Here is a 15,901-nt window from a genome sequence, read left to right as displayed (position 1 = left end):
AGCTGGAGGAGAATCCAGGCGGGGGGAAACGCGTCTCTTGTTGAGGCTGTGATCCTCGGAACGCTGGTGGATGGCAGATGTGTGGCTCAGTTAGCTTTTATAATGATAGTCACAGATACGGGATTAAACTATTGCAAGGGGATTTTTCTAAACACACATTTCTGTGCACACACACACTCCGTGGGAGCATGTTCACATGCATAATTGTGATGCGGCTGAGCGATTCCTGCTCTGCTAAGTGGCTGTCATGTTCAGGGTCAGGTCTGTGTCATTTATGGGCTCTAATGAGGCCCAGACAAGAACGCCGTGTTCAGCCGAACGAGGCTGCAGACGAACACTGCTAACTGGGTAAAAATAACGATAGTAATTAAAAAGAACCCCGTATAAAAACAACAGGAATATCAAGTTCATGACAAAAGCTCTGCTGGGGCAAATGGCAACTTCTAAATGTCCTTCAAAAAGGTCATCCTTGTCACCTTTGGTGTCCTTTTTTCTGGAAAATGTGAATGAAACACTGAGCATCAGCGACATTTCATCTGGTCTGGTGACTGCTCGTATCAGATTTAAAGATTTACAGCTGATTAAGAACCGTTTTAAATTGTTTGTAGACTCCCTGTTAGAAGGCAGAAACTGTAGAGAGCCTGGTTCCTCACAGGTGGCCTTCACCAGGTGGGTTGAGAGACATTGAGTGAGAGAGAGAGAGCGAGTGCAGAGGGACAATGTGAGACTGAGGAGACGGTTTAAATGCAAAGGTTAAGGTTATTTTGGTGGTAAATGTGTGACCTCGCATCATTAGCTCGCTTAACCACACGTAATTTACTGAAACCTCCCACAGCAGAGCACAGGAAACACTGCTAGGAAAGATCGGGGCAAGGAATTGATCATTTAGGCTGCATCAGCTCACAGGGGTGTTCCGAAACATAAATATTCTATACGGACACGTACACGCCTCAGAATGAACTGCTGGGTTGCGGTTTCATGCTAATTTCACCCAGCTTTATCTCCAAAGAGGACGCACAGAGTCCAGGTACGCCCCCGTAGAACTTCCAAATGACTTTAATTTAATTCTGCAGCTTTGACTCATTAGGTCTGTTCTTGTTCCGCCTTTTTATCATCATTTCCATAATTTTCCAGGATTGGTTCCTCACAGGTTCCTCACATTTAGTTTTTTACTCGACAGAAGAGGCTGAGTTCCAGCTGCACCTCTAATAACGCATCTTAATAAAAGGACACACGCCAATAAACCTTTAATTTGTAGATACTGATGAGGACCGTGGTGCCGAACGTGCTCGGCGCCAGTTTTAGCCGAGTTTGGTGAACAAATGTGATCTGTGAAAGAAGCTGGAGCGGGATGAATGTGTCGGTCTATAACTGCCAGCAGAGTTTGTCTTGGCCTCATCTCCCCTCTTTAACTTTGTTACCAGGAAACAGGATCTGAGGCCAGCAGCTTCAGGGGGAGCGCTGTCTGCAGCGGCTCCAGTCTCAGGGCAGGTTGCCGGCGCGCCAAACAGCAACAACACTTGTTTGCTAATGATTTTGATTCCACACTGTTCCACTCGGTTTTACGGTGAAAAAATGGGTTCTGTGCCAGGATTTTTAACGGTTCTACTTCAAGTCAATATCCGGTGGTGCGTAATAGACAACTAACCAGTCAGAGCGCCATCCCTTTAAGGAAAGAGCTGAGCTGGGTTATGGTTTTAGCCATAGTTTGCATGTCAGAGTGAACCAAAACTGCCATGAACACAGTTTCATCACGAGCGTGTCGTTTATGGCCCGCACGGGATCTTAACGATGATGCCGAATTTTCTCTTTAATGTCTTTTATCTTTCCGACAAGCATAGTTTTCACACATAAACAGGAACTTGACTCTGGGAAAAGCTGGATAAAATATCATTTCATGCAAATTTTCTGATTTCATGTGAAAATAATCTAAATAAAGGGCGAAAAAAATTGCAGTATATTAACATTTAAATGACTGTTTTCAACCAGGAAAGTTATTTTTGCAGTCCAAAGAGGCACTTTGTTCTAAACCCTTGCACTTCAGTTGACTGTTCCAGTAACGCTAACGCTAACCATTTCTGGCTAAACGTTTCAAATACGCAATTTAATCTAGGACCATTTAACATGAAAAAGTGTAGCTATGAACAATGTAGGGTCTCATTTCTCCCCCGACTGCTGCCTCAGGCTAGCGTTGCACCCAAATCAAGTCCCAAACTTATTTTACTGACACTCCAAACTGTGCGTGTGTGTGTTTGGCATCTTGACAACACCGTTGCGTTGCTAAACATAGAATCTCATCACTTCGGTCTGTCATCAGTCTCACTACCGGACGCCTGCTGCTGGATGGAAGATAAAGCCCAGCGTGGTTTATCAGCTTCTGCTGCGAGTTGTGTCGGGACACGACAACAACACACACACACACACACACACACACAAATAACAACACGGCAACTAATACAGCTGAGGGGACATCTCTTATGTTAATGTCACAAACAAAGTCTTTGAAGAGGATGAGTTATGAACTAGTCTCACAAGACGGACAGATGGCACAAGAACTCAGGTGGCGTGAGAGGAAACCTCAATTCCCCCACATTTATAAAAGATTTAGTTCACAACTCCACCGTCATGATGGAAGCGACATTTATGCTACATCAGCACTTTGTATGATGGAGGTCACCTGGCAGTTCCTTCAAAACCCTCAGTTCTGACACAAACCTCTCACATGTTCCACAGATGATGTTGTCCCCCCCCCCCCCCCAACAGCCCACTGAAAGTGTGAGGCATGTCCATTAACTGTGTATTTTGGTCCTCATTATTTCAAGTGCACAACGGTGGCATAAGAGTTCTTGGCTTACTGGTTCCTGGTTCTTGTCCTTCGCATCAAAGACCGTCAGCTTGACGAGTGTCTCTGGGCAGGCAGGATAGTCAGAAGGGAAGGTCACTCCGGTGAGGAACAGGGGGTCTTTACTGGCCTGTCAGGAAAAAGGACATGTAAAAAGTGGGATACTCATGATCACACACGTATGTGTGTGTGTGTGTGTGTGTGTGTGTGTGGGGGGGGGGCATCTGCATTGCGACACATTTCAACAGAAAGAAGAGCTGAAAGACAAATGCAGAAAAAAGTGGTAAATGAGCAAACAGCTGTTCTCAGCCTGTTCTCGCCCTCCCCCAGGCGTGACCCCCGACCTCCCCGCTGCCTCTCCTGGCTGCGCAGGATAGAGCCCTCCTGGACCGGTGGCTGTGCCTGGAGCTGCGACACAATTGCCCTCTTTATTGTTTGGAATCGTGGCAGCAGCAGATATTTAGGCAGGTTGGCAGGACGATGCTGAGACTAAACCAGCACTCACGTCCGCCACTGGCTGGACTTTAAATAAATCAAAAGGCCGACGTTTGCCAATATTAATGCGCGATATTCCTGGAATGACAATACCCCGCCGTTGTTTTGAAGCCATTTGAAGCACCTGGCCCACAGAGGCTTTGCTTCCATCACGCTGTATAAATGTTCACACTTATAAGAGCTTTAATGGTATTTGGATATGAAACAGTCAGGCACCTCTGCAGTGTCAGAGGCAGGATCACTATTAGCTGCATAACAACCAACCTTTTACTCCATAAAAATGTGTTTGTTTCAAACCTGCACTTCTGAACAATCTCCCAGAATCGAGTCTTTTTTTCTCTCCACGTGCACTGAGGGGGGATTTCTGGCCAGATTGTTCGGTTATTTGGCGCCGCGAATCAAAGGACTTGGTGTTTACACTGGGGATTTCCTCTTCCTCTGCACTGATGGGTGGATTTTTATTTATTTTTTTGAACGCTACCCTGTGGGAGGGTTTGGGGACAGGCTGGGGAGTGATAATGAGACCGGCAGAGACGGGCTGGCAGATACAGACGGCCGCACCCCTGATTTAGAAAGACGCCGTCAAACGTCTGCGGCTGTGATCATAAATACCAACATTTATGTCCAAATGTACAATGACTCCACTCTAATAAGTCTAGAGGAGCCTGAGCAACTGAAGTGGTTGCCTGACGTTTGCATACAACCGTCATAACCCAAAGAGGGGCCACGAAGGCTGCTGGAACTCAGTATTGATGAAACAACCGGGTCCAAACCACAAAATTAGTTACCCAGTCAGTCCTTGGATGCCTGTTAAAGGTCTCAATTAAACCCTGGGTTGGAACAGCACACTTTATTTCAAATTGGCTTTCGATTTTGCCGGCGTGTTAGCATTAATCTTTTCATCACCGACGTGCCCTCGACAACAGCGCGGCGGCTGATTGCTGCCTGAACGCAGCGCTTTGTTATTCATAGATAAAATCTGAAAGGTTGTAAAACCGTCGCTCAGGTAAGACCGGTGTATCAACAAGCCCGAGCTTTCTCGCCAATAATGAAGAGAAGCGAGGAGATTGGGAATCAAAGCGCCGAGCTCACGGAATACATAAGCATCCTGGCCGTGCGCGCCCAGGGATCGAGGCGAGGCGGAGGAGGACGAAGAACTGAAACGGTGAAACCGAGCCTGACGAATCTCTGCGGGTTCTGTTCAACGGCCCCCGAAAACGCAGTCTGATTCAGCAGCAGTGGATCTGTGTCAGAACCAGGTACACACACACACACACACACACCCACACACACACGCACACACACATACACACACACACACAGAGGGGGGTTGAATAGGCCTCATTCAGACTTACCAGCATGCTTGGCAGGCTCAGCTGTCTTAGAGTTACTGATGGGTTGAGTTGAAACACTGATCCAGTCTCCACACACACACACACACGCACACGCAAAGAAGCCCGTCTGTCATACAAGTGGCCGACACATGCTACAGGAGACAGCTGCTCACTCTCTCTTTCAGTGCGTTCGGGTGGCAAACCTCAGTGGAATGGTCGGTTTGAACGATTAGAGGGCGTTTGTGTGTGTGTGTCTGTGTGTGTGTGTGTGTGTGTGTGTGTGTGTGTGTGTGTGTGTGTGGGAGGGGGTTGATTCCTCCGGCAACTTTTTTTTTTTTCCTGACCACTCATAATTACTCAGACATACAAACAAGCAAACTTAACTTCCTGGACTCCTTCCAGGTCTGGTTCTCCTCTGCTGGACCAGACCGGCGGTGGAAAATCCTCCAGAGTGCCGCCGCTCCTGAACCCACCGCCCCCGTTTTAGGAGGGGGATTTTCCCACTAAAAGCTGGATGACATTTCTTGCCATCTTCAACTCAAAGATGCTTGCTACTGCGGAGCTTTGGCGGGATTTCGATTTTCCACTCATGTTGTCACAGCTCTTTTCTGTTTTATGGACAGTGGATTAAGATCCAGCAGCTACGCAGAAACACACACACTCTCTGCTGAGATAAAGAATCGAGCTTTTGTTTTTTTTTGTTTGTATGCGTCTGATATCGCTGCAGTTTCTTTTGTGTCAGACAGGAGGAGTGAAGAAAGCTGTCGTCTTACCTGCTAACAAGTTTCGGATTGAACATTCAGCCCTCGTCATCTGCTCAATGTGACGTCTAAAAACACGTGCGTCCATCCTCCGCCGCCCCTTGAAGGACGCAGCCCCAGGTGTGCGAGGGGGTTTAAGCCCCCTCACCCCGGTTGATGGTGCTGCTACCACGCTTCCTTATCTCAATATACATCCGGCGGGATGGTCTTCCCTTTTCCTTGATTTAGTTATTACTTCTTCAAGAATCATTACAATGAAACGTTCCCCGGCCAGTCAGCTGGTTTTAGACATGCGTCACACTGAGCAGATCAGCTCTGAAGAAGGCTGAAGCTACAGTAGAAGCTGGTTAGCAGGTGAGACCCACTCGTCTGACAAAAGACACTCAAGCTGTATCTAAAAAAAGGAGAATAAAACAAAAGTAAGAGCTGGGCTGCTAGAGTACGACAGACATTTATGAATTTTTAGGTGAGAAATCAAGTCAAATAAAAAAATCCATCCCAAAATGAAGCGCTTCAAAGGAGCCTTAAAACCCAAATTCAATGTGAACGGAGCAGCGTTTAAAATTTGAAGACTGAAAGAAAGAGTAAGTTTCTGCTTTTTTCCATTTCTCTGAAATATAGTCTTGAGGAAAAAACACCTAAGAGAAGAAAAGGAAAGAGCATAACAGCAACACTGGAACTAAATGAAAATCTATACTGTTCATATAGTGGATCTCTTATATTAAAGCTATTTCAGCACCAGTGAAGGGAGAAGCAGTGTGCACCGATAAGCTAGAGGTGCTTAATACCAGTGACATGTTCCTTTGGAAATATTCTTTGACTTCTCCTATAAATAACTTCCTGACATCTTGCTGCTTCACGTCTTGCTCTTTTTATCTGATCCCAGTGTTGTGATTCATGAGTCGGGGTAACGAGAGCTTCACAGCGGCGGCAGACACGTTTCATCATTCATGCTCCCTATTAAACTCATGCACGGTGGGTATCATTATAGCACACGTGCAGCAGGACCGAAGCCAAAGACGGCGTCGACGGAGTCCAGGCGAGGATCTTGGAAGCTGGCATTGTGGGAAGGTGCCAGAAGAATCCCAAAAGGTCTGTCTCCAGATGTGAGGAATGGCTCAGCAAGCATGGACGGTGCTCACAGACACGCAGAGCCCCCCCAGCTTCAGGGGTGATTCACATCCATCAACTTGCAACTTTCTGACACAACCCAGAGCAATAACACGCACATATCACACCAGAACCAGACAGAACCAGCACCTACCCTGTTCCTGTGAAGTCCAAAGCATTCCATATTCTCAGCTGCAAAATCCAGAACTACAGTTATGAATTTAAACTTCCAGCAGCAGTCCGAGCGTCTCCAGAGCTGGCTGAGCCAGCATACTGTATCCTACCACATCCTGTGTTCCTGCACACACACGCTCAGACACACACACTTGCGCTGCTCCCATGACAGGACTGAAGGGGGGAAAAGCGACGTGCTTCAACTTCAGCGCCAGAAAGTCATGAGTGTGAGGAAAATCTGCCCTCATTTGCGGAAAGAAGTCTGTCTCTGTGTGTGTGTCTGTGCGTGTGCGTGTGTGTGTGTGTGTTGGGGATGGGATAGGGTGGGGGCCTATTCATGGTAGGATAAGGGCCAGCTGGTGCCCCCACCCCACCCCAAAAAGAAACACTTGTGTGGCTGCAACAGCTCCGACATGCTGGAGGTGATAAAAGAAGCAGTTAAAAAGTTAAAAGTGACGGACACCAACACACGGGCGGATTAGCCTGAGAGTCACAGTCACACGGCAGATGTGTGACCGGGGGAGGAAACGGAAGGTTAACGCTCGCCGTCTTTTCCACTTCAGTGGGTCAGAGGGGGGAAAGAAAAGGTTGAAAAAGAGTGCAGGCGGAGATGGACAGAGCATGAATCAAGACCCAATGACCCAGAGAGAGAAGGGTGTGTGTGTGTGTGTGTGTGTGTGTGTGTGTGTTCCTCACCTCCACTATCTCCGTGCAGCCATGGCAGATGACGTGCTGCTTGCGGGGATCAATGACAGAGACCTGGACCAAAGCGCTGGGCTTCCCGTCTCTGCTTGAGGCCACCAGATCATTACAGGCTGGAAGAGGAGAAAGAAGGTGAAGAAGGATGGAGAGACAGAAAAAGGAAGTGGAGAAAGGGTGAGCAGTTGGACTGAGGGACGGATGTTACTTCCCACCCCCCAATATTTATGTTTCCTGACACCCAGATGAGCACTAATCATGAGGCTGAGGAGACCTGGTCAGAAGCCTCTTCGTGTTACTGGTTTATGAATTCAGTAAAATAATTTAAAACCGTTTTTGCCCTGATATTAAATCAACTGCCCTCAATCTGGGAGCGCAAAGACAACAAAGGAGCGCGAGCAGAGCTGAAAGCCATTTAATCTGCAGCAAAGGTGTCGCAGCAGCTCCTTCAAGGACAGGAAAGCGATTCACGCTTGGTTCCTCTGTAGGAAACCATCACATCCTGAACAGGAAACGCTCACCTTCCCGACTCAGATAAACCGATTTCTGGAACATAAATATGTCAAAAACATGACATTTTCAGTGTAAACATGGACGCTTTGAAAGAGTTGCCCTCTGCAGCCATCTTGGACTCAGCCCACAACCAGCGATTGATCCCTGTTGAGCTTCGCACATTCGTCTGAGGAACAATCTCACTCGGGGTGAACGAGGGCAGATGATTCCTGCTGCATCTCGGTGGGGTTTTTATTCCTTATTTGAATGTTCAGGCGAGCAGAGATGAAAGGGGTTCATGTGGGAGGTGTTTTACCGAGAAGCCAGAACAAAGCTGCCAAGAAGAAGGGTATTAAACATTATGTACATCTCCATTCTCCTCCAGTTTAGAGGTGATTTATTCCATGTTTGATGGTTTTGTTTTTTAGGGGGAAAAGCTAAAATGAAATTTCCAGTCTAAAATGTATGTTTGAATGAGTCAGGCCCTTTTGAAAATGCCCCGTCCTTCACGTTTGTTTTTTGTGATGCAGGCAGGAATTTGGGATTAAGCTGAGAGATGCCGACTTTCCTCTCTGGAATATTTGAGAGACAATGAAGAGCCTGAAGGAGAGGGGGAAAACAGAGCTGAAGGTCGACTGCCTGCGAGTAATCTTTAAAAAAATGTTCGCTTAAGGGGGCGTCCTGTCATTTATTTGCCAATTTAAAGAGCAATTCGTTGTGAGTGTGATGGATGTCTGCATTCGACTGCACTGAAAGGTCCTCGTTGGAAAAAGCAATATGCTCGTCGCCGACTCATCTGTCCGAATGAAGGTTCATCATCGTGCATCATTTCATTCATATTCAAATAACAGAATTACTTTTACTGACTCCAACTGTCCAAAGCACAAAATGTTAAAGTCGATTCTGAACATTTCACTATCGTATAGACGGTTAAACGACCATTTGTTTGACACAAGCGTGTCTTGTACTTTTAGACTGCTAAGTGCCCACAGGTGTGACCATCACGCCCCGACATGGTAGTGGCCGGGTGGCGGATCCAGAGAGTCAGGAAATATTAGCAACAGACAGACCAGATCCCTGAAGTTTTGATAGAACTGGTAAAATAGTCAGAACGACGGCTGCCTCAACAACAACAACCCTCCCAACGGTCCAGAATGTGTAGAGCCCCCCCAAGAAATCGCTTGACAAGATCAAATTACGCCTAAAGTTGTACATGATTGTATTTTCTAGAGTGAAGGCAGAGTGGGGGGGGTTGCAAAAGCACAATCTGACAGTGTGGCAACACTGGGCCGCAGGTTCTCTTCACAGCTTCCACTTTTTTCCGCCCTCAAAAACGGCCGACTCGGAACGTCTCGCAGCACAGCCGAGCTCATGCATGTGTGATCCGTCCGCAGCTACTCTGATTCCGCATTCCCTTTTTCTCTGCGAGACGCTGGCACCGGGTCTGTTGGACTGACATTAAAGTAGCTCTGACGTGCTTATGCGCGAGGAAAGGCTGCGGTAAAAGAGTTCTCGCGGTGGGAAAAAAGCAAATACGCACTCAGAGGCACTAATGTGGGCTTATTACTCACAACTCATGCATTCATGTCATAGGTGCAGGTCTCTATGCTCATAAGAGTTCTGAGCGTCTCTTTTTTTAAAGTTCGATCATTATTTTGGCTCTGCAGAGCCACAAAAAGGATGTGATACTCCTGCGTCCATTGTCGGTCGCCTCCTGGGTAACCGCAGCGACCCTGGTGAGTGTAACAGCCCAGCCGTGCAGCTCCTGCCTGGCCCTCTCCCGTCCTCTAAGGTCGGGGCTATTACGATGCTGGTGACGGCGGTGGCAGCGGGGGGGTCGGGAACGGCAATAAAAGAGGGCGATACAGGAAAAGGACAGAGGAGTCCCTCAGAGCGGCGTTCAGAGGTTGAGGAAGGAAGTCTGTCAGAGGGAGCAGGAATGAATCTGTAGCCATTTATTAGAAGAGTATTTAAAATGATTTGACTCGCAAGTGATTCAACCGTCAGAGTGTAACGAGAGCGGCTCCTAAATTACCATAACAATTGAGAAAATGAGGCAGTAATGTTTGCCCATCCTGGGGGACCTCACCTGCTATGCTGTATGTATTTTGTTTGATTGAAATCTATCGACTTCTTTGGAGATGGATTAGGCAGAACTGGCTGGTAACTGCAGCGGGTCTCCGGGCCGCTGAATGAGCCTCAATTATATTCAATTGTGAGGGGAGTCCCGGAAGCTCCGCGGGAGACGGGAGGAGGCTCGCCGTTCATCGTGGGATCCATTTCAATTTGACAACATTATTTGCACGTGCCGCCGCATTTCACACCTCATTGCAAGTGGAGGTGGTGGAAAAAGTCGCACTCATTACCGTCAAGACTAAAAAGCAGCATGTGAAAGGCTTTTGTCATTTCATACGAAAGGTAAAGGGATTCCATAGTGTGAGGATTTATGTTAAACATTCATTGTCGAGCTGCCACTTGTGCAAACGCGCCCCTGTTGCTCCTACTCCTGCAGAAATAGAACATTATCGCCATTAATTGCTGATGCTAAATATGCCCTTTAAAATGCTGAGCCCTGAGGGTTTGGAATAAAACGCGGGATTACGTCAATTTACGCCGACGATCTGTCAGAAAACAAACGGAATATTTTATATTCTACCCACCGCGGCTCCCACATGATGAAGCTTGGTCAGGTTCCACCTGAGACTCCACACAGACGACACCACAGGTAATCCTCACCATTCAGTGCATGAGCTGCTCAACAAATGCAAGCATTTCCGTGTGTGCGTGTGTGTGGGTGTGTGTGTGTGTGTGTAAGCCAGCTCTGGTTGTAGTTGCAGTTTCATTTCACCGTCTTTCTTCTTCAGCAGCTTCAAACCAACATTACAATCTTTTTAGTCGCTAAAGCTGCATGCAGAGCTGGAGGATAACATCTTTTAATTTGCTGTATGCAGAGATCTGCAACTTGAGCCTCTCATATTTGACACTAAGACAAAAACCGTCGAGCAGTGAGTCACTGACAAAATATCTGAGACCTGGAAATACCTGTCAGATTAGCGCAGTACCTGCAGCATGCCTATCAGGGCAGCGCTAACAGGAAACGCAGGAGGAAATGGACCTGCAACCTGTTAGCTAAGGTGCTGCTGTGATGCGCAAAGTTCAGCCCGTCTTGGTTACAGCGGTGCCCTGAACTGAATGACATCACTTCCCCGTGTGTTAATAATACCTGTGCACCGTCTCGGTTTCTCTTTAAGTGGGTTTCAGGTTGTCAGTGCGGTCACAAACGTCCTCCTAGTGAACAGTAGACACGATCGGAGAACATTTACGGGAACAAACATCGACTCTCATTCCATATTTAACACTGGCTTAAAAGCACACGAGTAAATAAAACATGGGGATTTGGTCTGAGGTGCTGTGCTTTGTTGCCATTTACAGCGGCTGACATTTTCAAATATTTCACAACTAATTATATCTGTTCTTTTTAAACTACTGTTTTATTCTGGGGCACCATAAACAGCTGTTTGTCTGAGTGGTGATGGAAAGTGCTGGAGTGCCCCCGTAACCATTACCACATCCTTATTCAGCTGAATACCATGTTTAGCCACAGTCTTAGGCTAATCACATGCTAATTAGCGGTGGCGTTTATCTCCAATAGTTTTGGGGCTGCTTCTGCACACGACCACAGTGCTGCACCATCACAACCCTCCCAGATCCAGCCTGTCTGCGCTGAAGGTTGAGCCCATAATCTGGACCCGTGGTCGTCTGCTGTGCTTTTAGCCACCAAATTTGTCGTTCCCGTTCAAAACAGCCATTAGTTACACTGACGTGTTTTACTGCGTCCCTTCGCTGCGTCCCGATTGTTGTTTCCAAGCGACTAAACAGTTTGTGTGGGCAGCCAGATGCAGACAGTCTCTCTCTCCGTACTGCGTTTTTATTTAAGTCACTCTCGCCCCCCTGCTGTGTAAAAGACATCTGCGAAATGATGAAAGTCCTATTTCTACGCTGTGGCTGTCAGCATGTCATTGTCATTGACTGTGGCACCAGTGCTTGGTTACAATTTATATTAATGAGATAATAAAGCTCATTTTTAGTTGGAAATACTCCATAATGAGCACATGGAATCACGTAGAAGGGGGTCGGATTCATTTAACCTTATTCTCCAATTCCTCTGTCAAAGTCAACAATCGTTTTTAATAAGATATGTGCATATCTTGATGCATTTTAAAGAAATATAAAATGAAAAGGAAGCCTTGACAGACGGAGTGTATATTATGCGCGCATGAGAGGGCAAACATTGAAATGGGCCAATTTAAGCGGTGTTACGGTATTGCTCCCTGACAGATGTCAGCACTGAATTGCACCATGACAATGAATTTACATTCAAATTCTCTTTTACACCAACGTGCACGCTCGCCAGCGGCAACCCACGGGTGTCATTTTTAACAGACTCGATATTTAGACGCTTAAGGAAGCAGACAGAATGCAGGTAGGTCTGCCAGGATCGCTGCGCATGAAACTACAACCCGTTTTATGAGCGTGTGAATGTTTGCCTAGATAAAAACAGTCTGGTGCCACACACACACACACACACACACACACACTGACATGTCATTATGGCTCACTGTCATTTTTTCCATTTATATGTAATGACAGTGGAGCAGCTGGGGGTGTTAGGAATGATGGGGTTATCAACATGTAGTTGGAACACACACACTTGCACTGCTGTGTTTATGAGGACTCTCGCTGACATGGTGCATTTCCCAGACCTTCACCCCAACCATCCTGACTAACTGCCCAACCTAATGAAAACCTTAACCCTCAGCCGGCCCATTAAAGATGTAAGGTCGCACAATGTCCTCACTTTGATAGTAAAATAAGTATTCTGAACAACGAGTTTCATTTGCTCACAGTATCACCACATCTTGGGCACTTTTCGTTGCACCGATCCCAAAAGACAAACACCAGGGACACAACAGTTCCTTACTTGTTTCTCAGAACCTGAGCCACTCTAAATTGTCTGGAAATAGAATTCCGGCTTGAAACGTCGGTTAAAAATGAATGAGGCCATGTCATTGAAAAGTTCAAAAGCTGCCCTTTTGCCAGTGTGTCTGCTTCTTCCTTCTGTCTCCACTCTGGGTGGGAAACATTGTGCAGCTCTAAACCCGCTAAAAACACGTCCATGTTTACGTGTTTTTGGGGAAATAATACGGAGGCCGATGCTCAGTGAGCAACCTGCAGCCGTGTGCTGACTACAGAAGCACCATGTGATGTTTAAAACCGTCAAAACAACGTGATTACGAGACTTTTGAACTTACCGAGGCTCAGCTCCACTTGAGGCATGTTCAGGCTTTGACCCGCACCTGCAAAGAGGGAACAAAGAGGGGAAGATGAAGCCGTAAGAGACAACCTGAGGGAATATTCACACGTACCTCAGACTAACCTGCTTAAATTGAAAATTAGGTATCATGGTCCTCAGACTGTTGCTCTGATCGGAACAGGAAATAGAAATATTGACAGAAAATTGAGAAAAGGTGAGAAATCGAAAGAGTGGAATCAAAGGCTCTTTCATGCCCACATCAAAGCAGAAGGGCTGCACCTGTTCTGCGTCACAATGTCAAATCAGACGTGTTTCTAATCCCCAGGGATGCGGCTATGCCATGACAGCCGCGGCTAATCTGTCGCCTGGACGTTTGCGTGTTCCACGTTCAGCGTGTGCGGCGTCTCGCTGGAGGCTGCGTCGAGCGGCACATCCATCGGTTTCCCACGGTTGCCGATGTTTTTGGGAATCAAGGAAAATGCCGTGACGCCTCAGAAACAGGAAACGGGGTAGTTAGAGGAAGTACTCGTTAAATCGCTCAGCAGAGTCGACGCAAAGCTGAGATTTGAAAGGGATCAAAGGGGTTTGTTGCCATATCAAAGCAGATTGTAATGAGACTGAAGACGCCACACAGCGGGAACGGGAAATGATTATCACGCTGCTCATTATTCAAGTAAGCACACGGTAGACTCCAAAACCTCAGTGACTTCTGTTTTACACCCTTCAGGGACCGACGATGATGGCGATACTCCGATACGAAAGTATGGGTGCGATTATTTTGGTGCCTCCGGTCTCTACCTGCAGCGTCCCACAGTATGCAAACATGCCACATTGCCACAGCTGTCCGGGTTGTCCTTGAGGCCTGAACGCACGCTGACGTGCGCCGCCATGATGGCTCGGATCCTCCGTCATTACCGCCGTCACTCATTCATCACGCGCCGACGTGCCGCTGGTCCAACCCCGAGGAGGCCAAACACTCGTACTTCGGTGCGACATATTAAGGGGCTGAAAAAGTCCTGAAAAAGTGTTTTTTTCCCCCTCGTCTTGGGTTACTCGGGTGCAATTGGCCCCTTCAAGGCTCATCAATTCCAGTAATGAACCGTGACTTTTCAATACTTACAAATGTAATGGCGCTTCGACTTTAGCGGTTTTATTTCATATAATGAGGAGCCTTCAAATTATGCTGCTGTGATTTCAAGACTTGATTTTTTTTCCCCCTTTAAGTTCAGAACAAATTTGGGATTGAGCTCAGGCTGCCTCAGCTGGCCCAAACCCAGACAAAGCATCTTCTTCTCCCTCTGACAGCAGACTGACAGCCCTGTCTCACAGCCATCTTCCACCATTATCTTAGACAGCGTTTCGGGCCAAACTGAAACCCATTTTTTCCTCAAACATTTCTATTTATGAATTTGCTGACTGATTTTCCAAGACATTTTCTTCAGACCACTTATCTGCTCCACTGCACCGATGGTCAGTCCCAGAAGCTAGCATCCTTAGGCACTCCAGCAGAGCTGGCGTGACGTATCCAATGGCAACTATCAAGTAAAGAAAGTTTGCTAAACAATATTTGAGGTTACAAAAGTAGAGAAACATGTTTTGTTCCCTAGCAGCCTCTGTAGCTCCTGCAGGACAGATATTCTATTCCTGCAATGTGCATTCCCACCACTAGATGCCACCAAAGCCTTCTGACCAGACCTTTGAGTACCATTTATGAAGATATCATTAAAATATAGGATTTCCAAACCCACCTTGAAATTTCCAGCCGTTTAAGGCCCAAGATGTTTTTTAAATGCAGAGAGTGAAAGTGGATGACAATTATAATAGAGGATAGTAATTAGTGCTGTGCCAAATTAGGCTCACCTTGGTAAAAAAAAAAAAAAGTTCCACTATTGCTTTCACAACATCCTTGTTATTAAACTCACGTAATCAGAAATAATTCCCCTTTCCTTGTTTCACTTCTGTTGTCTTGTAGCGTCTCTGTAGAATGTTCATTTGAATTCATGCAAAACAAACAATGTTAGTGGGACTTCTAATGAATAACATGCACACAAGTCCCAGAATCATTAGAATTTCTCTGTAGCAGCTTGAGAGACACTTGCTGCGGGAGCTGCTTAAAAAGCAGAAGCCACTTGTAGAGCATTCCATATCTACATCAAAAAAAAAGGAATTGTATTGATTCTTTTCTGTCTTCGACTGCGCTCGTCAGAGTTGCTAACAATGGGCTGATGCAGCCTGGGTGAAACTGTTGTCAACCTTTGCGCATACGAGTCCACAAACTAAACTAGATCAGCAGCTAAAGTTCCAAGTGTCCGTGAGCTGGGTGGGCTGGGACAGTGACAGCTGCAGGGTCTCCTCTTCGCCGCTTCGGAAGCGCCTGAATGAGCCAGTTCACCCAGCACATCGATAGCAAAAGCCCTGAACTACAGATAGAAGATGAAACCTGCTGCGCTCTGCCGCTGACTGGCGGGGTACAATATCGGGTACTGCAGTTTACTGGCGAAAGAGCGAAGAGGAGCGGAACTGTTTTCCTCAAATCACCAGCAAATCATGCTAACGGGAGTGAGTGCCTGTCAACAATCCATGCTAACTCACTCACGGGAAGAGGTCAAGCGCCCGCCTTGTCCACTGAAATGACTGCGCGTCTCCTCTCAGATGATACTTGCTGCTCGTGGAGAAAAGT

General features: G+C 46.8%; 1 protein-coding gene across 7 annotated transcripts in view; it reads right to left on the bottom strand.

Moving 5' to 3' along the window:
* inpp4b (inositol polyphosphate-4-phosphatase type II B) overlaps positions 1 to 15,901 on the bottom strand; it is a 90,325-nt gene that overhangs the window by 62,300 nt on the left and 12,124 nt on the right. For 4 of the 7 annotated variants that reach the window (XM_029850411.1, XM_011612981.2, XM_029850414.1 and 1 more), the window contains 3 exons: positions 13,220 to 13,264; positions 7,413 to 7,531; positions 2,856 to 2,972 (listed from right to left, as the gene is read on the bottom strand). In XM_029850411.1, the coding sequence (XP_029706271.1) occupies positions 2,856 to 2,972; positions 7,413 to 7,531; positions 13,220 to 13,264 (281 nt within the window). Of the gene's footprint in view, positions 1 to 2,855; positions 2,973 to 4,692; positions 4,883 to 6,696; positions 6,877 to 7,412; positions 7,532 to 13,219; positions 13,265 to 13,344; positions 13,390 to 13,500; positions 13,729 to 15,901 lie in introns of those variants that run through there. The other 3 variants (XM_029850415.1, XM_029850416.1, XM_029850417.1) reach the window with 3 other exon arrangements.

Source organism: Takifugu rubripes, chromosome 17 (genome assembly GCF_901000725.2).
Source record: "Takifugu rubripes chromosome 17, fTakRub1.2, whole genome shotgun sequence".
NCBI lineage: Eukaryota > Metazoa > Chordata > Actinopteri > Tetraodontiformes > Tetraodontidae > Takifugu > Takifugu rubripes.
Note: the sequence above shows the minus strand (reverse complement) of the source record. Positions and strands in the feature narration are given on the sequence as shown.